At 40.7% G+C, this 16,124-nt stretch overlaps 1 protein-coding gene across 1 annotated transcript; it reads right to left on the bottom strand.

The window, feature by feature from the left end:
• Nucleotides 1-446: 446 nt before the first annotated feature.
• On the bottom strand, nucleotides 447-13,393 carry ADAMTS1 (ADAM metallopeptidase with thrombospondin type 1 motif 1). The gene is given in 10 exon segments (XM_007493148.3): nucleotides 447-2,030; nucleotides 2,032-2,620; nucleotides 3,490-3,665; nucleotides 4,581-4,756; nucleotides 4,849-5,035; nucleotides 5,326-5,612; nucleotides 6,800-6,967; nucleotides 8,020-8,152; nucleotides 8,509-8,855; nucleotides 10,812-13,393. Coding segments are annotated over 10 exon segments (2,868 nt in total). The 5' UTR covers nucleotides 11,479-13,393; the 3' UTR covers nucleotides 447-1,892.
• Nucleotides 13,394-16,124: the final 2,731 nt, after the last annotated feature.

Here is a 16,124-nt window from a genome sequence, read left to right as displayed (position 1 = left end):
TTTCCCATATTGTGACATTTATTAATTTATAAGAAGTTTTTCAATATCTCTGCAGTTGAGGTTTAGATATGAGGGAAAGTTTTCTTCCTTCTCTGAACATCCGTATCATTCCACCATTGATTATCCATTTGCTTCATCAGGATTTTTTTTATGTATGCATCTTATCCTTTCTCTTCTAATTCAAATGGAAACTCCTGAAAGGCTAGGGATTGGTTTGTTTGTTTTTTTAAATTTTCTTTTAATCTCATACCAAGTATGTTATTCTTAAATAATACATGTATTAGGCTAACAATTGGTTAAATGTTAGCCTAATACATGAAGTTTATTTTTCTTCTTTATTTCTTAAGTGATTTTGTATACAAATGATTTTATGTATGGATGCTAGGGATGAGACATTTGAAATACACAATTCAAAAAGCATCAAGAACTTGGCACAATTAAAAATATCTCAGTCAAGAATTTATAGGGTATTTTATTAGACATAGCACTAATATACAGGAAATATTGTGTGAAAATGAAAGAGAACACTGTTTATAACCAAATACAACTATTTTAACTGAAGCCACAGGTTATATTCTTTCATAGTTAGTCAATAAAAAACAGTCAATCCAATATCCATACAGAAATCTAATTCTTAAAAAAATGAAAAAGCAATCATTAGTCTTTAAGTATTTACCTCCAATTTTCTTCCTCAGAATCATTTTACATTCCAACAAAATAAACAAATTTTCAGATTCTTTTTATTATCTCTAGTTATATATACTATATAAATACTCTTGTTATATGACCTTTTTTAAAAAAAGTGATAACTTAGATCAAATTAGGTAAGAAGTATAAAAATAAATATGTTCATTATATGCATTTATAACAAACTGTAGTCCTTCTTAGAAGGAACAGAATTATTCGATACTTATAAAGTACATATAATTTATAGAAATGTGTTTTACAATGTACATATGGAAAAACCATATTCTCTTTCATGTGACTATTTGCATACTGCTCTGGATGGCCCTGCTATCCTGAAGATGTGTCTTGAGCAAGATATGAGTGAGCTTGGCATTCTAAAATGCACCAGTTTCTCAAATGATAACCCTCATGCATTCACTCTTCTTATGCCATTGTCTACCCTTGCTAAGAGGTCACTTTAAATCCACATCATCAATGCAAGACTACATAAGCATTGGAAAAATATGCTCAATTTGCTGATCACCAAAGAATGGCAACTCAGTTAATAGTTTCCTCTCTAGCGAACATCTGAGCAGTAGGATAATTAGCTCTATTGAAGAACTATATATTTTTACTGACTTTACTGCCTTATTTTCTAAATTTCAATGACCTACAGAAATCAAAGGATAATACAAAGTTACACATAAACTCAGATATTTTAGCTACTTTTGAATACGAGATCATTTCTTATGCTAGACTATTCTGAATTTTATTCCTGATTTTTTAACACAGGGCATTAATCGTACAATTATGCTCTGAAAATGACAAATGCTAACTGAAGTGCTTAACAACAATTACAAAGCAACGATTTGTTCTTGGCTAGGTTTTCAGAAGTCTGTCTTCCAGATTCTAATCTTCCTCCGGATTCAAAGAACTTTATTAGTATCATAATAAAAATTGAGAAAAGAGAGAAATATTTGTTTAAACTCACTTTGGCCAGTGCTTCTTGGTTTAACTTGTAACAGACACTATGGCATGATCAACTGAAAATAAAGACTTAGAGAGCTTCTCTGACTATACCATCACATTTGTTTTGGGCAGTATTGTCCTATGATGCAACAGCACAAGCGCCTATTTACACTGGCCCACCTCAATGGCATTTCTTAAGTCTATGCAAGATGCATCAGATACCCTCAGGTCCTCTTACTTTCAGTGCATTGACATTTCTACCTTTTTCCTAAACTGATCACTGTTGAATTGCAATTTGTGATGGTACAAAGTTCTATGTAATTTCTTGGTTTCTTTAAAGGATCACAACTTTCCTGAGACAATACGCTACCATCATGGGACAGACATTTCAAGGTTCCTTTTTTGCAAACCCTTTTCACATGCCTTAGAACATGGAGACCAATCCCCTACCTTCCACTGAGGACACGGCACATTGGCACAAGGTCGAATATGCTGTGGCTTCAGTTCTTTTGAGCACTCTGAAGCACGCTGCCCATTGATGTCTTTGCATTCTACAGATCTTCTTTGGAAGCCCCTTCCACATGACTTGGAACATTCACCCCACTCTTCAATAACCCATTCAGAGAAAACAGGTATAGCATTGAAAGACTCCTTCTTTTTCTTCACAAAATAAGTGTACTTGATTTTAGGTCGAAGGACATTGCCCACAGTAAGAACCTGAATAGTTAGGGGTTCTGTAAGAGGGCTAAAACTGCGAATTCTTTCCATAGCTGCAGAAGAGCCACTGTACCTCAAGAAACAACCTTTGTGATTAATGTCTTGCTCCAATGTGGAGAGTTTAAAATCACCATTAAGGATATAGGTACCATCAGCAGCTTTAATGGCAAGGAAGCTTCCATTATTTCTGGAACCTCTCTGACTCCTTTGCTTCACTTCAATATTAGTTGCTCCAGCTGGAATAGTGACAATATCATGATAGCCAGGTCTATGAAAAAGAAAAATACAGATCTTGAGTCCTATATTATTGAGCCCACGAACAAGTACCCTGCATGATTTGTTTTCATGGGACTCAGAAAAATCCATAGAAATGTATAAAGGATTTTTTTAAAAGCCTCAAATTAACTCATTGTTCATTAGAAAGAACATTGACAGAAGGGTTCAAATTCTACCTTTGATACCTATTACCTTTAAAAAATTGTAAACCCTTCCTTTCTATCTTAAAATCAATATTGTATATCATTTCAAAGTCAGAAGAGTGGTAAGGGCTAGGCCAGTGATGGCGAACCTTTAAAGGACTAAGTGCCACTGCCACTCCCAAGACAAAGGAAGGAGGAAGCACTCCCATTGGGCTTCTGGGCAGAGGGGTGGGTGATGTGAAAAATGTCCTCAGGTGCAGTGGAGAGGGGATGGAGAGCAGTTTGGGCAGAGCCCCTCTGGCTTTCTAGTAATGAACTGTTGTAGATGATGAAGCACATGCCCACTGAAAGGGCTCTGAATGCCTTCTTTGGCACGAGGGGGCCTAGGTTTGCCACCACAGGTGTAGGCAATGGGGGTTAAGTGACTTGCCCAGGGTCACACAGCTAGGAAGTGTCTGAGGGCAGATTTGAACTCAGGACCTCTGACTCCAGGCCTGTCTCTATCTACTGAGCCACCTAGGCATCTCTTTTAAGTTTACTTAACTTTCCTGGATTTTGATTTCGTTATTCTATTCCTAAATAAGGATTTTATCCTTATATATATATATATACACACACACATATATTATAAAGCATTTGGAATAGATGGCCTTTAGGGTCCCTTTAAGTCCCCCATCTATAATAAGAAGAAAAGAAGAAAACCTGTTTTCTCACTTACTTTGTATGGTTAATTAAGTCAGAGACTTTCTTACAAGTAGATCCATTGCCTCCACAGATCCCACATTTGTCAAATTTCTTTTTGGAATCTATTATGCGATCACAGCCAGCTTTTACGCATTGTCCTTGCACGCAAACAGAGGTAGAATCTGGGCTACAGGGAGTACCATCCACAACCTTGAACAAAAAAACAAAGCTAGCAAAGCATTTCTTCAAGAAACAGTCTTACATTGTCACCGAGTACACACAGGACAAAAAGCATGCTCTGTTAATGAGGAAGTTTTCCCCATTAGCAGCTCTAATTTGCAAATGTTTTCATTGCCTGCAATTCTCTGTGCTAAAGAACTTAATGAGGTAAGCAACGGGCAGGATTGTCATTTTTAACTATCAAATTAGAGTTCTGCTTCAAGGGCACAAAATTTAATTTGTTTCTTGGCAACAACATTTCTCAATGAGGTCACATTTATAAGAAAGCTTTGATTAACCTAAAATGTGTCCTAAAAACAAGGATATTCAAATGCTTGTACTTTAGGATAATAAACTAATTCTTAGACTTGGTGAAAAATATTAACGATTATCACTAAACATTTAATAAGTGGTATCAAGTGATTGATATTCCATAAAGGCTATCCAATTTATAATTAAATTGCTATAATTTAAGTCCTAAAAACTATCCTAAGTTGGATTTTAAAGTAATTTTTGTCCAATTTGTCTTTATGCATATAATTTCTCGAAAACAACTATAGAAATACCAAATGCATAAACTGAATAATAATATAGTTGAATACAAAATAAAGCCAACAACAGTCCGCTGCAATTCGTCCTGCCTCTTTCACTTTCTCTCTGGACAAATCATTTCATCTTTTTGAGCCTCCGGTGTAAAAGAAGGCAGGTTAGACTAACTAGCCTTTCAGGTCCTGCCCATCTCTAAATCGGTGACCTCATGATCCCCAGAGTAGAAAAAAGAACCCTGATTTCTAAGTAAATTTCTATTTCTCAGATAAGTCAAAGAAAAAGGATTATGGTATAGTTATATGGAGAGCTAGTGGAAGGGCTTTTGGCTTTTAGATAAAAAGAACCAAACTAGACTACCTTGGGTTGCAGCACAAAGAAATAGCCAATGTTTTTAGCTTGACAAATAAGTTTACATCTGTCCTTTGGTGACACTCCAGCATATTTGGGTATCCATTCTACGACAGGTCCACTTCCAAAGGGAGCTTTAGAAAAGTCATTATGCGCTTCACACTGTTCTTCTCGGAAGGTTTTGCCTGCAAACAGAATGAACAAATGTTAGATCACCACCTTTTCATCACTTCTCATTCCCTTTCGCTTCAATCATTTGGAGTTTGTGGCTACTCACCATCATTGTCTGGACATTCCTCAATATTGCATGACCTGTATCGTACTCTTTTGCCTTCACAGTATTTTCCTCCATTCCTAGGGACAGGGTTGTCACACTCCCTAATTGTATACTGTACTCCTCCACCACAGGTCCTAGAACAGTCTCCCCAGGGTCCCCATGTCCCCCAGCTTCCATGAATAGGTGTCTAAAAGGGAAAACAAATAAATCTGTTTTGTACATATAACATTCAGGTATGGAAAGAAAACCACCAAAGCGCCATTTTGGGACAAATCTAACAAAGATTGCGAAGCCTTTATGATGAGTATAACTTGAATTCGCCTTTCTCAAATTCGAAGCCCTAATCTAATCTAAGACCAATTGCCTAGATTTTTTTTAAACTTAATTTTCAAGAGTTTTATTACCAATTTAATTTGTTAAATAGCACTTTCTAAATAATGGGGCATACTATTACAATAGCTCAGCAGCAATACTCACAAAGAAATGGTTATTGTCAGTCTTATTCACACATTTGCCATTGATACACCATTTTTCTTCTCCACAACTCGTGCCATCTGCCCAAGGGAAGTGTTTTGTTTGGCACACAAGGACTCCATCAGAAGTGCCAGTACACCACAAAGTTGTACATGTGCTAGCTGCATCTGGGCAGTGTTTGGAGTCATCACCAAACGTAAACTGGCACTGCCGGTTGGCATCATACAAGGTCCCTGGGAGGTCAGAGGGGAGCTGCATGGGTCTGGGGGGCTTGTCCATTAAACATTCCCCTGTAAATCGAAAGAAATGACAAATCCCATTTAATAATAGTAAACATTTACTGAAATTGTTATAAAAAGTGGATTCTAAGCATAACCCATCCCCCTTACTTTTCATCTTAGAATCAATACTATGTAATGGTTCCAAGGCAGAAGAGTGGTAAGGGCTAGGCAATGGGGTCAATTAATTTGCCCAGGGTCATATAATTGGGAAGTTTCTGAGACCAGATTTGAACCCAGGACCTCCCATCTCCAGGTCTGGTTCTCAATCCACTGAGCCACTTAGTGGCCCACATTTTTTTCATTTAACAAAATACTGTGTATAGCATATTAGACATGCTAAACTTGTTCATCAGTGAACCTAGGTTCAAGTCTTAACTACCATTTAATAGTTGTGTGATGTTACATGAATCCTTTAACTTTATCGAGCTTCAATTTTCCTATTTATCAAATAAATGGACAATAAGATGTTCACTCCTATAGGTTTATGAAAATCAAATGACATAAAGCAAACAAAATGCCTTGTAAGTCTTAAAACAACACATGGATTTCAGCTATGAGGATCCCTATGATGCACATAAAATGCTTTGAGAATTATAAAGCATTACAGAAATGTTATAATATTATACAAATGTATAAAAGTTAATTTTTCACTGAGCTACATCATAACAAACTTGGTAGAAATGGAGTCCAAAGATTAGATAGCTATGGGCAAATCTATCCTTGGGTAACTCTTAAAGACTTACTCACTAAATTATAGATGAGATCTGATTTGTGTTGATGGAGAAAATCCCCACAATTAAAAAAACACAGACCCATGATACTGATGTATTTATTATTCCACCAAAAGACATTTCCTGAATTAAATTATTTGCACATACTTTTCAGTTATGTTAGAATAATTACATAAAAATATATTGACGTATTTTACACAAAATTATCATTGTTACATTAATCTGGTAATATGGGATTATATTTCTAGATTAACATAATATATGATTATATATAATTATATTTCTTGCTCAGATATAAAATTGTATCTGAAAATAGAATAAAACAGTTTTTATCTTGCTTTATAAATTACTTGTAATCAGAAAAATGAAATATTGCTTTAAAGAGAAAAATAAGTAATTTTTCTAAACCATTTTTAACTGGAAGCTTAAAAGGGTACATAGAATATAGTCTGACTCAGAACTTACCGTGACCATTATCCAAAAATGATGTAATCATATAAGCACTACAGGGAGACCAAGGCTGGCTTCTATCCAAATTGGAAAGCATTGAGGTCATGATGTGGGAATCCCAATGTACTCCATTGATATTGGCACACTGTTTTGCATCATCATGTGGCATGTTAAACACATGGCCTGAGAAACAAAGCCAGATATACTACTTAGTGTACATATTTTGTAATATCTATCACATACACACGTGTAATAATACTAGCTTCATTAGTGTGTTCTACAGACTAAAGATGACTTGTATTGAAGAGTAGGTGGAATCTTGTGGAGCTGATTGATTGCCATTTTATGAGGAGTTTGTTAAAAGACTGAGAGTTTAACTCATTCTGGTCTTTTCTGTCTCATGGTTGAAGAGAGGCTGAGGGAGCTACAGAGAGAAAGAATGAAGAGAATTCCTTCCCTGAGAAAAAGATTTTAACTCATCTTTAAAAAAAGCATCATAAAAAAAAAGATTAAGAGATGTCGGATGCACTCTGGAAAGAACTGAATGGGCGTACTAGAAGGAAGGGAAAAGGCAACAGGTGTGTTAAGTGTTTACTATTTGAGGGTGTGATTTTGAAGACTAGAAAGCCCGGAACAGGGCCAGGAATAAAGGCAGACCACCCTGAGCCCCTTCCCAAAATGGAGAGGAGAGAGGAGAGCAGAGAGATAGCCAGAGAAACAAGACCAAACTTATGGAAAAAGAGCCTTCTCCATTTTACTTAATGTGCAATATTTAATAAACTAAGGTGGGAGATCAGAGATCTGTGAGACAGATGTTGCAATTTTAGTCATTTTGAGGAAATACATTCTCCTGGTTTGTTTTAGAATCCACGGTGAAGATGACTAAGGAAAAGGAGGAAGCAGGCAGAATCAGTCTTCCTATAGGTTAGGTGTGGATTGATTGTATCCTAAAGCTCTGTCATACAGCTCTTATTATTTGAAGCATCACCAGTCAATGGAATTATTAGATTTCGTGACTTCAAACAATACTTGGAAGTGACTATTTGCTAATGCAGAAGTATTTACATGTCAAGAATTTCTACAGCCTTCTTTAGGAATCTAATTTTTCAAAGGGCTCTTTTGATACTTTGAAGGTAGCTGCAAATGATAGTGGTACCAAACAGCTATACATATCTATTTGTCTGCCCGACTGATTTAGTGAAATGGACCTAAAGCTTACCCTTAATGGTACTTACCTAACTCATGGGTCATTGTGAAAGCAGCTTGCAAACCATCATCCTCAATAATGGAACAACTTCGGTTTGGATCACACACTGTTCCAACGTCAGCCATCCCAAGGGTATCACATGTCTGGGCACCACAAAGGTCCTCGGGAAAAGTACAAGCAATTTCATTATTCATTCAGATAGAGAACTGACCTGGGAAGATCTTTAGCAAGCTGGCTTTCTTTAAGTGTCCCAGCAGAAATACTCATTGCTATTTCAATAGCAGACCTTTCCTTGTCCCACATGGCTAAGCTATTTAGAACTGTTCCCAATTCTTTTTAAGTAGAATTACAAGACACAGGAAGTGTATCGGATCGAATGTTTGAAACATTCCAAAATAGAACATAGTAGGTGAGCGCTGGAAGATTTACAAATAGGGTGTCTTTTGCCAAAGTTCTAATCCAAGTTAACATGGTTCTTCCCGTCTTCCTCCCTCCCTCCCTCCCTCTGCCTCCTTACTTGTCTGGTGAAGAGAATCGCGGTATCATAATGCTCCGCATCTCGGTCACTCGGTGGATTGTGCTGTTTTTGCCAGCTGCAGAAGTTTCTCAGAGTAAGGGCAGCATTGGAGGTCACTTCAGGCCCCTTCTCTTCTTCAGAGATGACCAAAATCTTCACCACCACCAGGCTAATTGAATTTCGTATACTGGGATGTTTGTACAACTTGGATGCAACAGAGAACAGCGTCAGCAGGTAGTGCTTCAGACCATTGCCGTGGTACTCTGCCATAGACCGATCTGCTACAAGCATGGTTTCCACATAGCGAGGGCTAGACACAAACCGTTTTTTCCTTGTGCTTCCAGTCCCTGTAGTAAAATAAGAAAAAGCTTTGTGCATAACGCTAGTGAAGAAGTTCCCTTGTAAGAGTACATCAACTGTAATCACTCCAATCAAATTAAAACCCGCAAAGAGGCATCTCGACAAAAATTCTCCATATGTGCCTTTTCTAGGAAGAATTCCTTTTCATCTTTGTTTTTTAAAAATGACAAGTGCTTCTCAGTGAGAAGGGCCCTTCTCTGTGCAATGGCTCCACAACTGGAGCCACAAACTAGAACAGTGCTCACAAGTCTGCCCATTCAGCCACCTTTGCTAATTGCTCTCTTACCCAGCAGCATTGCTCTGAGTCACTCTTTCACGGGATAGGAATCCATTCTTGAATGAGATCATTGGACTTTATGGAAAAGGTAGGGAGGGCCCTAGAATTTTGAGGGTTTCCCAAAGGCCCACACTGGGGTGACTCCACACACTGCAGAGTTCCTCTTTAGTGGAGGGGTCTAGAATATGTGCCATTTGTGCCAAAGACAGCAGATGAAATCACTCTACTTGTAGGCTATTATTTATTTCTTTTTAACAGGCTGGGGAGACAAGTGCCTGCCTGACTATGCAAAATCCCTAGTTAGAAAATCAACTTCGGATCCCTTCCCTGACTGAGGAGGAGCCTTAAATAAGACCCCTTTTGGTGGCTAGTTTTGCCACCAAGTTTCTAAGGTTTCCATCAAGGAGATCTCTGGCCTTTCACTTTACATCTCTCTATTCAAATCTCTTTACCTTCTTGGAAAAAAGAAAAAAAAACCCAACAACAGACCAGCAGCAAGACAAAGGTACAAGAGAGGGTGGTGAGGCCACTGACAAAATAAAAGTCAGTAACACAACCCTTTCTAATTGGAGCTCCTTTCACAATGTCTTCCTCTACCTGACATTCTTTGCTGAAACAGAGATTCTATTTAAGGGGATGAAGATGACAAGATAAAAGTATCCTAGCAAGCATGGACACCATGGAAACTGCGGGGGGAGTTGGGTAAGGAAAAACCATTAATTGAAAGGAATATATGGAACAGATCTATCAAGAAAAAGAATTAACAGTTGACAGTAAATGAATTTAGCCCAAAGATTGGCACCCAAAAAGTGGAAAAAAGAAAGGGAGTTTATAAAGCACTCTATAAAAGAGAAATGTCAGTGGTTACTGAAAAGGAGGAGGAGGAAAGCAGAGAGAAGACAAAACTTGATTAAATGCACAAAAGGGAAACTTGCCCCAGGTAAGGAAGTGCAATACGCTCCGTAATACCAATACATTTAATTAGGAGAAGAAGAAAAACCAAACCACAAGGCATTGGCTACCTAGAGGGGCAAACATTCCTGGAAGATTAAATTGGGGGTGGGGGCGGGGGTGGGGGAAGGAAGTGGCACACGCTTCCCTACATCGAAACAAATATATATATATATGTCTATGTGGTAAAGGGAAACGACCAAAGTGTAGCCGAGACCAAACGCAACTTGGCAATAAGCAAAAAGGCTCTGGAAAAAAGAAAGAAGGGCAGGAAAATCGAGGGGGTGGGGAGAGAATCCCCGCCCTTCCTTCCTGCCACACTACTGAAGCAGGAAGGAGTTCAGGTTATGAAACCGCCGATCCGTTCACCTCACTTTTCGCCCCCGGGCCCTGCCACTGGCATCCCGGGATTATTCCATTTTCCTCCCTGTGCACATTTCTGGGTTTAACGCGGGTATGAGGATGCTGCTTCGAAGACGGCCCGGCCTGCTTTACCCATATTGGTCACAGATGTGCCCTGTGTACAGGACTATGTGCAGAGGCCTAGGAAGCGTTTCTCCTAAACGTGGGCTGGGTAGGCATGGGTGCTCCCAGTGTCTCTCTCTCGCGTCCGGCACCTTCCATAAAGTGGAAGTAAAGCAATAGAGGAAAAGGGAACACAGAGCGGGGGTGGGGTGGGGGTGGGGAGTTCGACCGTCCGGGGTCCCATACCTACCCGTTCGGGGTTCTGGGCGTTGTTTCCACTCTTCTGTCGGCCGCTTCTGCGCCTCAGCTGCTTCAGCCTCTCCTTGCTGGAAGTTCTGGTCTAGGACTCCACACTTGGCACCGCTTTGGCTCTTGAGCCTCCGGCTGAGGAGATGGAGTTGCTGCTGTAGCTGCGCCTCCTTTGGGGCAGAAGAAGAGGAGAAGCGGACTTCGTTGGTGGCAGGCGGCTGTATGAAATACTCTTCTCCTTGCAGGTAGAATGCCCCACGGAGGCCGGCACAGAGACTGAGAGCCGCGGATGAATTGGGGTCTCCGTTCACGGTGCCAGAGTAGAAACAAAGCGGCAGTTCGTTCGTGGGGATGAATGAGTGCTCCTCCTCCTCCTCCTCCTCCTCCTCCTCTTTAAGTTTGCCCCCCAAGTACTGGATCGTGAAGCCCCGGGCAAGGAAGCTGTTGTCGGGGTGTAGCTCCAAGCTCAGGCGCTTCCCGAAGGCATCCAAGCGGTAGAGCTTTTTGCCTGGTTCTGGAGAATCCAGCAGGACTGGGAGCACTAGTTCCTGGTCCTCTTCCACAGGGCGACAGTACGCGCCGGGCACAGTCAGGAAAACCAGTGCTACTACCAGGAGAGAAATGGGCAGGAACCTCTCCTTTTCCAGCGGCCACGCCACTGCCCCCATTCTCTGCCGCGCAAGTGGGAAAGCTCTAGTTTCAATCAGGGAGCCTGAAAGCCTCGACGCCTTTCTTTATTTGGCAGACTCTCACTTTTGGTAGCAATGTCTGCAGGCATCTACAGGTTACCGCAGAAGAAAGCTTTTTTCGTTAACTAGAAACTGAGGGGAAGGAGCTGGTACACTGCTTGGCGCTTTACTTTCTCGGATGGCTGCTGTAGGGTGATGCTGGAAGAAGAATCCCACCTTTTCGGTGGGATTCTCCAGGCCGAAAGGCGAGACAGGGCAGGAACTGGGTGCTCTCCCGTACTCCGTGAAGCCTCCTCTGGTACTCTGCGTCTGGTCTGTTGCGGCCGGCCTCGTGCCTAGCTTTTTTCTTTGGGATGATTGGAGAATGCTGGAGCAAGAGAAGCAAGAGAGGCAAGCTCCTCGCTTTGGCCTGGCTTGGCTCAGTCTCCCGCAGGCTTTGCAGTGGGAGTGCAGAAACCTGGCAGCCTGGTCTCTATTTTATAATGTTTTGTCCCCAGAGCCCCCACCCCTCCTTACGGGAGCACCGCCCCCCCTTTTTTTCTGTGTGCCTGTGAGCTAAGTTCCTACGTAACTTCGCTCTTGCAGCCCCAGCAGCCTCGGGCTGAGCCGGCAGAGGACTGGGGGAATAACGGTGGGGGTAGGGGTGCGAGCCTGAAGCTGGCTCTGGGCCATTTCTTCGTTAGTCACCAAGTGAAGGGGCGTTGTTGTGGATGATTTCTGTCTTAGTAGCTGCTCGGGTGGCAGAAAGTTCCCCTTCTATCAACACCCTCCCCCCCCCCCCCATTCACAAAGAAAAGCCCCACAACTATTCTTCTACCCACAAACTCCAGCCTCCCGAAACCCCGGCTCTCCAAAAGGAGCGCTGTGCTGTGGAGGAGGAGGGTTGGTCTAGAATCCTTTATAAAGACACCTCCCTTTCAGCCCATCCGGACCTCGGATGAATCAAGCACCCCGACTCAAAAGTTCCCCATCGTCGGCTGGCTGGGGGCCATCTCCGTCCCCACCCCCATTCCTAGCTCTCTCAGCCCACTCGGAGCTTGGTCCGAGGGGGAAGCTTTCCGGGCCCGCGCTGCCATGACTCGCTGGGGCTCTAACGCTTCCTGGGGTCGCAATCCCTTTCTAGGTCTCCCTTTAGTGTAAGAGTGGAACTGCTCCTCTTCCATTTGAGAAGCAGCGTCCCGCCCAATCTTCTTCCCCTCGCAAAATTAACTCCAGACACTCCTCCGGTTGTCCTCCAGCTCCTGACCACACCCATATCAAATCCAAGACTTCCTCTAGCCTGCTAGGAACTCGTAGGAACCATATTATCCGACCTACGAAGACAGGGATTACTGGAATCAGGACGTGTGTGCAATGAAATCGGAGAAGTCCGAACCTCCCCACCCTTTTCCCCCAGAAAGGGAAATGGCTGCGGCGGTGACTTTGAAATGAAGGTGCTTAACCTACGAGGAAGCTTCTCCTGAGGGGAGATGAGGGTTCCGAGATTTTCTGCCCGGAGGAGGAGGGGCTTAGGACAGGAGAGAAAGGAACATTTCTCCAACTTTTCGAAGTTTGGGCTTCCTTCCACAAGGGAAAAAAACGGAGCTGTCTCCCTTAGCCCAAATCCGAATTGGGATCCCTTTCCACTGAGTTTGATTGTCTAGATTGTAATGAAGTTTTGCAATCTCTAGTTTTCTTTCACTGAGGAATCAGTCCTCTCCTCCCCAACCCCCAACACAAACACAGGCTTTTCCAGTGTTCTTTATCACTGCATTTCCTTCTTTCCATAACTGTCCATGGAAAAGCTTCCCAGTTTGCCTTTCAGTCCTTTTAGGCATTTCCTCTCTTCCTAGAATTTGCTCTCAAAATGGTGTTTTATCAGTTCTTTGCCACTAAAATTTGAGGAAATTAAGAAAGAAAAGCGTCCTGGAATTTATTTCCTTCCCCCAAATACAATTACCTTGTATCTATAACGTGGATATAAAAGTCTACAAGCGACAATTTTGCTAAAGGTAATGAAATGAACAGAATGTTTAATATCAATCTTTGATTCAATTTTGCTTTCAATTATCCACTGTCTCACCCTTTTACTCCCTTCTGCCAAGTCACTGTTTCATTCACTCAGTCTTTGTCTCACCTACTGAAATTTCCCTTATTATTCCATCTTTTTTTTTAAGGTATATGAATATTTTGCTCATGCAGGCTATGTGTGTCCACAGAGTTCTGTATCTATGTAGCTCATGGGGAGGTCTGAACTCAGAGACTCATGTAGTCATCTTCCCTTTCTGTGATTTCTGCTATGAGGGGAAGGGGGAAATTTGTGCCAGAAGCTGGCCACTTTCTACCCTTCAGAGACAGAGGTGTGACATCTGACTAGAATTATCTCTCTCTGCCCCTCCCTAAATAGTATTAGTTCAGGAAAAAAACTATTTAGATTCCAGCTGAGATCCTGTTTGCTATCCCTTAATAGGGAAGAAATGTGCCAAGCTATACCAAGGTTTGACTCCTTTCTCAACACAAGCCTATTTCACCCATTTATCCAACTGATAATAAACATAAATCAGAGAAGGAATGAAAATGATTTCACCACCTGTGGTGGTGAAACTATGGCACACATGCCAGAGAGGGCATGCAGAGTCCATGCAAAGCTATAGAGACTTAGGAGAACTGTACCTCTCCCCCTCTCCATGTGCCTGAGAACATTTTTTCACATCACCTGCCCCTCTGCCCAGCAGCCCAGTGGGAGAGCTTCCTCCCTCTCCTGTCTCAAGTAGGGAGGGGGGATGGCACTCTGTCTCTAAAAGGTTGGCCATCACTTTACCAGACAATACAAAGTGAAGGAGCTCTCTTAATGGGAGTGAGATATCTCAGCTTAAACAAAGTCTCATCTCACCAAAGGAAACATTTCTCTAAATTATTTGTTTTATAAACTGGGGATAGGAATATGATTGAGGTACTGGATCCTCTATATTAGCTTTTTCCAAGGTAGAAGGCAGAAAAATCAGTATCTCTCTTTTCACAAGTTCTTGTCTGGTCTTCTGCTCATGTAATGATGGAATACTGAGTAATCAATTGCCACCAATTCCTACTTTCCATATTTCCACATCATACCCCCCCAAAACAGGTATTTCACTTCTTCCTTACCTGCCCTATTCTACTCTTTGGTTTTATGTTTTCTTTTGTTTCCCCATTTTCCCTTTTAACTTCCACCATTAGAATGTATTTTCAAAGTAAATATAAATATAGAAGTTCTTCAAAAGGGAGATGCCTTTTTCATAAAACCATACTTACCATTTTTAAGTATGGAAATCCATGTATCCTAGTAGACCTAAAAAAGAACCACCAATTAAGAAAACATTAATTTAGCTCAAATGTTTCTTTTTTATTTAACTCCAACAATAAGTGAGATGCCTACCCTGATTGATCTATAACAGCCATTTCTACTTTATAGTTTTGTAAGGTACTTCAAGAATGCATAATGCTAATTTTTTTTAAACCTTACCTTCTATTTTGAAATCAATACTCTGTATTGGTTCCAAGGCAGAAGAGTGGCAAGGGCTAGGTAATGAGGGTTAAGTGACTTGCCCAGGGTCACACAGCAGGGAAGTGTCTGAGGCCAGATTTGAACCTAGAACATCCTGTCTCTAGGCCTGACTCTCAATCCACTGAGCCACCCAGCTGTCCCTGATAATGCTAATCTTAAATATACTTCTTCAGCCTTCTTCTAATGCACGGCTCATTGTATATTTAAATATTTCACATTCATAGAAATTAAGGTGAGAGGTGCCCCAAAACACACCATTAAGGAAAATACTATTTCCATATGAATTTGTTCATGGCAGTCTACATAATGACTACAATCTGTGGTGCACCTGGAGTTATGGGAAATAATTCTTTTTGAATCATTTAAACAGAAACAGTTATATAGATGGATCAAAAAGCAGACATTTAGACTAATTCAGTAGCACAACTCAGTTGTTCAGGTAAGTTCTATATGAATAACATAGTTTCATATTTTTTATTACAATTAAAAATTACTTTAGGTACTTTTTCTGTTTTAAAATTTGTTTATTTATTTGTTTGTTGGTTGCATTAAAATACCCAGTTAATTCCCTCCCTCTCTCCTCTTCCCGTCACTGGAGAAGGCGCCTTTTGACAAAAAAAGAAATACATGCATCTAAAAATATCTTACCAGTTCTTTTTCTGGAAGTGGACATACATAAGTCATTCTTCAAACAATATTTCTGTTGCTGTATATAATGTTCTCTTGGTGCAGCTTATTTCACTCTACATAATTTCATGTAGATCTTTCCATGTTTTCCCAAAATTAACTTGTTCATCATTTCTTATGGCACAGTAGTATTCCATCACAATCATAAGCCACAACTTGTTTTGCTATTCCTCAATTGATGGATATGCTCAATTTCTAGTTCTTTGCCACCATAAAGAGAACTCCTATAAATATTTTAGAATGTATTGGTTCTTATCCTTTTCCTTCTATTACCCTCAGAAACAGACACAACAGTAGCATTGTAGAATCTAAGGATTTACACAGTTTAATAACTCCTTGAGCATAATTCCAGATTGCTCTCCAAAATGGTAGGATCAGTTTACAGTTCCACCAACAGTGTTTTTGTCCCTTCCAA

This window comes from Monodelphis domestica, chromosome 4, assembly GCF_027887165.1.
Source record: "Monodelphis domestica isolate mMonDom1 chromosome 4, mMonDom1.pri, whole genome shotgun sequence".
Classification (NCBI taxonomy): Eukaryota; Metazoa; Chordata; class Mammalia; order Didelphimorphia; family Didelphidae; genus Monodelphis; species Monodelphis domestica.
This window is presented reverse-complemented; position numbering and strand designations above follow the sequence as displayed.